The 7662-nt window shown below is 36.1% G+C and overlaps 1 protein-coding gene across 3 annotated transcripts in view; it reads left to right on the top strand.

Annotated features, from left to right (window-relative positions):
• Positions 1–7662, top strand: part of LOC148956478 (uncharacterized) — a 69194-nt gene that overhangs the window by 23664 nt on the left and 37868 nt on the right. For all 3 annotated transcript variants that reach the window (XM_089095464.1, XM_089095446.1, XM_089095455.1), the window contains exons 4-5: positions 2472–2939; positions 4846–5022. In XM_089095464.1, the coding sequence (XP_088951590.1) occupies positions 2472–2939; positions 4846–5022 (645 nt within the window). The remainder of the gene's footprint in view (positions 1–2471; positions 2940–4845; positions 5023–7662) is intronic.

Raw genomic sequence — 7662 nt, 5'->3', positions numbered from 1 at the left:
ACAAATCGACTGGCTATCTTAGAATTTGGATTCTTCAATCTTTCAGTCCATTTTGGGCAAAAATACATGTTTTGTGGTTCAAAATGATAGGAAAGGACAGTTTGCTATGGCGCGATCAATTTTGTTAAGTCGTAAGGCTGTTGGTATTGCGATTTTCGTTCAAATAAGCCCACTCCCAATATTTTGTATCCACTGGGTTTGTACGATAAGCTCTCTGGAAAAGAAGAAACATTAGTGCTACAAACACAAATATGCGGTTTCCCTTTTCGTTTGAGGTCAAGGACCTTTAATCTCTAGTTCGGGGTTTTCAACAATGGTAATTTCAATGGGATACTCTTTATTTCGATTTGACGTTATTTCTGAGACAGTGTCTTTAATGAAATTTTCATAAACTTTGTTTCAGTAATAAAACATTACTACTTTGTTAAATCGGAATATTAGTTATTGTTTTTGAATCACCCTTTATTGGCAAAATTTTCTCCCTAGATTGTTTCTTACAAAGCATGCTTTTGAACTTTTGTTTGCTATGGACCATGGTTCACTCTTTACTAGATTGTTGCTAATACTACAAACAGGAGTGGATCCAAGATTTTTTTAAGGGGAGGGGGGGGCAAAATAGGTTGATCCTATAAACTTACGTTAGCAGCAAGTTTAGTTAACGCAAATTTGGGTTAATTAAGTAAGTTACACAACTTTAGACTATGTTCGGGGGCGCCCCCTACCTGAATCCGCCACTGACTACAAAAAGGATAAGGACTGCATGAATAACCAAGACCTCAGGTCAGGGCCGTATCCAGAATTTTTGTTCGGGGGGGGGGGGAGGTTTACCCGATTTTTTCCCGTGGACTTTGTCTAACATCCTCGAGCATCATTACATTAGCTCGAGACCGTTAGTCCGCCCCTTGCGAACGAGGACGCGTCCACTAGGCATACTTTCGTATCTATAAGGGGCATTTTTTTTTTTTTTTTTTTTTTTTTATTAACGAAAAAACAAGACAAGTATTTACATACTGTTAAATACTACAAGCTATTTTTTTTTTTTTTTTTTTTTTTATGCGCAAAAAGAATCCAAATAGTAGGCTAGAAGTAGTCTATATATTTTTTAGTTTTTTTTTTTTTTTTTTTTAGCTAAAAGTAAGGACGAATATCTATAAAACGAAATCCAGGCGACGATTTTTCTTCTCTGCAAAAATGTCGATGACCTTGTCAGGGTCATCCCTAATTTACTATGCAAGGTCAGGTGAACATGGGGTTACCTACGGTTACCTAATTGCGTAAGCTGATCAGAACCGTTAACCCACAAAATGCAATAGGATTTAGTGTGGGAGCATATTTTTTTTCTGGTAAGGTTTTGTCTTTACACGCATTTTTTAGACTAATTTTCGACTCGGTCAAAAATTTCGGGGGGGGGAGTTCAAACCGGGTACCCCCCCCCCCCTGGATACGGCCTTGCCTCAGGTGGCATTACGATGACAAAGGTGGGCAATCGAAAATTCTGATATTCACGTTTATGCATTCAGTCCAATCTGTCTTTCATATCGCTTTCAGAAGTTTGACCATCTTGTCACTTTTGAGGAGCTCGATACGGATCAGCTTTACCCCAAATTCTACAGTGGCATGTTTGATGACCTTATCTTTGAAAAAGTCAGGGTGTGATTAATTATTGCCACGTCATCAATGCCATCACGATCAGTTTTTATTTTTAATTGACCAATAATCAGTTAATAAATAATTTGCATAGGGAATAATCAACCCAGTAAACTCAGCCTATACTTGCAAATTGAAAAGTATAATTCTTGGAACATAATTGTACTGTCAGAGTGCTCAATAGAATTGTGTAAACACAAAGATTACAAGAAGCTCCGCAATGTCGATACCTTCATTCATTTATAAACAAAAAAATTCAAATATTTTTAATTTATGTATGTTTGCTCTCAACAGAATACGATATTCGATAAATTCATTTGCTTTTAATGCTATTTGATAACTGTAAAATTTTATTTTTTTTACTATATCTAGACTAACATACTTCGTACAAGCATCAAATAGTTGTTCTGGGGATAGTGTTGGTTTCCAGCTTTCACAATTTTACAGCTGCCAAAAAATAATTTTTAAGAACATTTTCGTTTCTCATTCTTTGAATTTTTTTTCCTCGTGTATGACCTTACCTAAAGAGACAATTTAAGTGTTTGAAAATTTGTCACTTATGCGTATTTAATCTGAAAGATGATGCTCCAGACAGTTTATAATTGACGAAGAAGTATCTTCATATTTATAGAAGAGAATTAATTCAGATTTTTTTTTTATCAGATAAGTTTGTGTTATTTCTCTGGAACTAGTGGCATACGCTCACGGCGACCCAGGGTTCTGCCGCATTTATTTTGAGGACCGGTGCTCTTGCCCAATCTTTTTCGAAAATATATTATTTTACTAAATCTTGGCACATGTTTTATTTTATATTTTCGTTTCAGGATTGGGGCTATGCAATTGACGATGTATCCCAAAATGTGGATTTGACATGTGTCACTAAAGAAGTTTTATTATACAGACATGGTTTTCTAACAGAACTAGGTGCCTCTGAAATCCCAATACATTTTCTTCGAAGTGTTCGTTTTGGATTCCCTACGCGGCATGCAAAAGTTTTATTATCAATTGACCCATCTTCATCTTGGTCTGACAAAATTCAAGAAAAGTTTCCAGTCAGCCCATCTGAAATGAACGATTTAAGGAACGAAGAAAATTTTGGAATATTTTCAGCTTTCTGTAAAAAAGTGTACGACAATGCCATTTGCCACCTTTTAGAAAAGTATGCAAATATAGATGCAAGAGATCATTGGTTGTTTTTCAAAAGACACGAGCGAAAGGTGAAGCTTCTTAGCATTGAAGCATTAGAAGACAAATTGAAACTAATGCACTCACTTAGACTTCCTCCGAAAATGGTATGGTGTTATTGTTTTTTTGTTTGTACATAAAGTGTAAATTAAAACTCCTTGGCGCTCATGATATACATAGATATATCAGTTAAGCCAGTTAAATACCTGCTATTGACACCTAAGATCGCAGTTACAACTTCAACAGTTTATATGACTCCAACGCCCTACAGTTCACTAGCATCTAAGTCGTTTGTTAGTCATTTTCTGGCATAGAGATCCACCTTCCCCCTAAAAAATAAACTGCCGGGAACTGTGGTAAGTTAAAGTCTTCCGAAAATAGGTCAGTATTAGTAGTACAATTAATCATCAAAATACAAAATAGATGTTGCTCAAAAAAATGACAGTAAGTAATTAGAATTAGAAAGAATTAGACAGAGTTGAATAAACATAACGAAGTAATATTCAGAAGGTGTATTAGCACAGTGACCACCCCTGCATTGTTTTTCTTTTAGCTTCACAAAACTACTTTTCATTCAGGCAATTTTACAGATATGAGGAAGAAAGGTTGAATGCTTAAAAAATGTGGCATATTCCTGACCCGGAGGCAACACAATGTGCATTTATATGAGTTTGGGGGTTATTGAGCTAATATTAAAGAATCTGACCCTAGAATGGCACGCCATATTGTATTTTCTTCAGAGAGGGCTTAATAAAATACAATTTCTGTTATAAAAATGTATAGTTTACTCCTAGCTTGTATTAAAAAAGAAGAAGAATAGGTATAGATAGGGTATATGCTTATGTTAAAACTATAACCATTATTGAACCTATAATTTATTAAGGTAAAAGGTTTAAAAAGAAGTTAATTGACTTTTATACTTTTTTTTACTAGTTAATTCATGACTAAATTTAAACAATCAATTATGTTATACAGAACTATGGAGTTTCCCGCACCCTTCCTATCCTACAATGTGGATAAACTGCAAAAACGCTTACATTAAAAAAAACAAAAAAAATATAAGGTCATTTTTTCATTATATTCCATGCTGCCTGAGGTTCATATAATAGTATATGTATTAGTATATAATACTATGTATAGTAATGTTCACATGACGCTAGCATGGTGCTCTTGCTTCTCCATCACTTTTCTCATCCATCTCTTTCTTGAAAAAGGTACCGCTCATCAACGTCTAGGAAAAGTCTGGACTGCTCTCTCTCTCAATAGGTAGAATCTTAAATAGCTTAAAGTTAAAAGATTGAAATTTTAGATCAGAATACAATTTTGTTTCTTTTTTGGAAAGTGATGTCCTCGATTGTCAGCTCACTTCCTGAAAAAAAAAATCCTGTTTATAACCCATAAAGAACTAGAAGCTGCGTGCCAAGAGTAATTCTAATATTTAAAACATTTATTGGTTAATAATAAGGCGCATATGTAACCAAATGCTAAGTATGGACATACTCTATGTAAATAACCTACTTGTGATTCCTTAAAAAAAACAAAAGAAACATATGCTAAATTATCTGTTTTACCAGGAATTGTTCAAAAGTTTGCTTCGCTTTTGTTTCCTGAAGTGTCAGTTTAACCGTTCAAAGGCTAATTTGAATAAGGCCGTAAAGCAAATTTGTTGCTGGTTTGATTTCAATGTACGAATTATTGGGTGAAAACAATGTCTTAAATTCTTGATGGCTGGTTCTTTTATTTAGAATTAAACAGTAAAAAGTTGTTTTTTTTTTCTAGTTAATTGCTAGGATAAAGCTGGTAATAGAATGATTAAGGGTTTAGCAACAAAAAACTTTGAAAATCAATTTTGGGTTTTATTCCTTCATTTTAGAAAATATTAATGCGACTGTATAAAACTAAGAGTGAGTCAAGTTTCTTGGCGTAAAAACTCAAAAGAAGTGTTAAAACTGAACTTGTTGAGATCGATCTCAAACAATCAATTAAAATCAAGTTATATTGAAAAAGGTTTAGTTTCTTTCAGGTGCCTTTGACGCCCATCCCCACGTAGTCAGAAGTGTAATGTTGAGTCATCCAATTATTTGCTCATGGAAATTTGAAGACTTACTCCGAATGTCCGATAAGTTCTGGTCAATCTCTGAGGAAAAAATAAGGGTTATTCGGGATATTTTAGATGAATATAAAATTTCGGTAAGTACTTGAAATCAAATTTTAAATAGAAACACTTTTTTACTAGCAAGTGAAGGAACGGCTGAAAGCCGAGAGGAAAAGTTTTTGAACTCTGAATTGATTTCCTCATGTCGTGTTTTGCATATAGGTACATGTTAAAAATGATGCTATAAAAAATGGTATGAACGGTTCTAATCAAGGACCCTTGGGCGTGACAGGAGAATCCATGAGGAAGAAATAAAAAAAGAAAATTTGAGGCTTGTTTTCTGTTATTTAGTGTCACTAAAGCGGGGCCATTGTTAGGGGAAGATGGATTGCTAAATTTCTGCTTGGGTAAAATCTAAACGGTATTTATTATTTTCTATAAAAGCGTATGCTCTACAACCTTGCTTTGCAACACTGAGCATGGATACTGTTTATATTCATTGTTGTAATAATAATTACTAGGTCTTTCGTGAAAAAAATTTACTGAGTTTTGTCAATTCTGTCTCCTAAGTTTGTTTTACAAATCAAGAATGCCAAAACTTTTGGGAACTGAATTTTCAAAATGAGCAAAAAATTATTCCCCCAGAAAACTAGGGCATCTAAAAAATACAATACTAGGGCCGCTTCACGACGCTCTCGGTTTTGCATCAGATGCTGAAGATCGCTTTATACAGTTCTCTATCCACAAAGTTTCAGTTTTGTGTCACCTTTGTGACGGTCCTGGACAACTTCATATTAACCCTCAATGAAATAGTGAATATACGAATATAAAGATGAACCTTAACCAAAAATAAAGGGAGGACTTCTATGCTTTTATGCATAATGCTTTTATAAATGCTTTTATGTTATCCAGTCAGAGTTCCCCCCCCCTTAAACCACAATTCTAACCAAGTTCCGAATCTGTATCATCTTTAGTTAGGGTCTACCAAGGCCTACTGGTGGCATGCGGAGGAGGAAAAATTAGCCCTATCCTTATAGAATTAGATCGATTCCGAGCCCTGAAAAGGTACAATATAAAATTGCACTTTCGCTTTCCATCAGATTGTTGAAATCCCACAACCCCTTCCCGGTTGATATTCTGATTACAGGAATCTAGGGACTCGCTCCCACTGCTGTGTTTGAATTGTGTCCAAACGGCCACAGAGCACTCGAAGCTCCTATTCCTCCCCCTCACATAAATCGAATGAACCTCAGAATTCAAAGAAGTAGAAGGAGCCCATCAGCTGTTGCCTCTTATTAGGTTTGGTTGAGATTTATAACCCCTTCTGTAAGTATCATGGTGACATGGTGGAATTTTGTGAAAAATCCTGGTGACGAGCTACTACATTAAAGCTGAAGTTATCAAACTGAGTTTGACATTGAATTGAGGAGCCGCTTTCAATTTCTAGAATAAGCATATCACAAAAATGGTAGTCCACAAGAGGAAGTCATAGAAACGTCATGGTCGTAGATCGAAGGTATTACACAATATGTCACTGCTCACGTTCCTGGAAAGAGAACAAAGGATACTTGAATTCCTATACTCAAGAAAGAAGATGATAGAGATTGAAAAACTTCCGAATGTCCGCACTTAAAAAAGGAAGTCAGGAACGATATGATGCCTCTCATAAATTACAAAGCCCCAGGTGAGGAATCTGCCTGCAGAAATTCACAAGGTGATCCTCGCACTCATTGATGCCCAAACCAAATCTACTCAGCTATGTCTCGGCGCTGAATATGTTCCACACGGCTGGCATAACGCTACTTGAATTCCTATACTCAAGAAAGAAGATGATAGAGATGTAAAATTATCGAATGTCCACTTTCTAAGAGGAAGCAAAGAACGCCATGAAGGCTCTCATAAATTACATAGCCCCCTGTGAGGAATCTCTGCCTGCAGAAATTCACAAGGTAATCCTGGCATGAATTGATGCCCAAGCCAAATCTGCTCAGCTATGTCTGGGCACTGAATATGTTCCACAGGACTGGCGCAACGCTACTTGAATTCGTGTATTCAAGAAGAAAATGATAAAAATTGTAAAATTACCAGGGATTCTCACTAGTAGACTTAATGGGGAATATTTTACTAATATTTACTAGTAAACAGCTTTAGAAATAAGCGAGAGTACCGGACAAGGGCGAATCGAGGAGGTTTTGCTCTAGGATAGGGTGTGTAAACTATATCTTTATCCTGCGCCTTCTTCTTCACCAAGGTTTCATTCCCAGATTGGACACCTTTGCAGTCTTTATCGCCACTCGACTTCATCGCCGCATTTAACTCGATATTACGACCCTTACTGTAGCAAATACAGGGATTCTCACTAGTAGACTTAATGGGGAATATTTTACTAATATTTACTAGTAAACAGCTTTAGAAATAAGCGAGAGTACCGGACAAGGGCGAATCGAGGAGGTTTTGCTCTAGGATAGGGTGTGTAAACTATATCTTTATCCTGCGCCTTCTTCTTCACCAAGGTTTCATTCCCAGATTGGACACCTTTGCAGTCTTTATCGCCACTCGACTTCATCGCCGCATTTGACTCGATATTACGACCCTTACTGTAGCAAATAAGGCTCAATGACGGTGTTCCGACCAAGATAGTTGACCCGCTAAAAAAATCCAATGAGAATACCCTGAGTAACGTACGAGTATATTGTGAGCAAACGAAATTTTTTGAAAAAGCATGCGGCGGCCTC

The sequence above is a fragment of the Artemia sp. Qi Xiang Cuo genome, chromosome 1 (genome assembly GCF_049724085.1).
Source record: "Artemia sp. Qi Xiang Cuo chromosome 1, ASM4972408v1, whole genome shotgun sequence".
Lineage (NCBI taxonomy): Eukaryota > Metazoa > Arthropoda > Branchiopoda > Anostraca > Artemiidae > Artemia > Artemia sp. Qi Xiang Cuo.
Note: the sequence above shows the minus strand (reverse complement) of the source record. Positions and strands in the feature narration are given on the sequence as shown.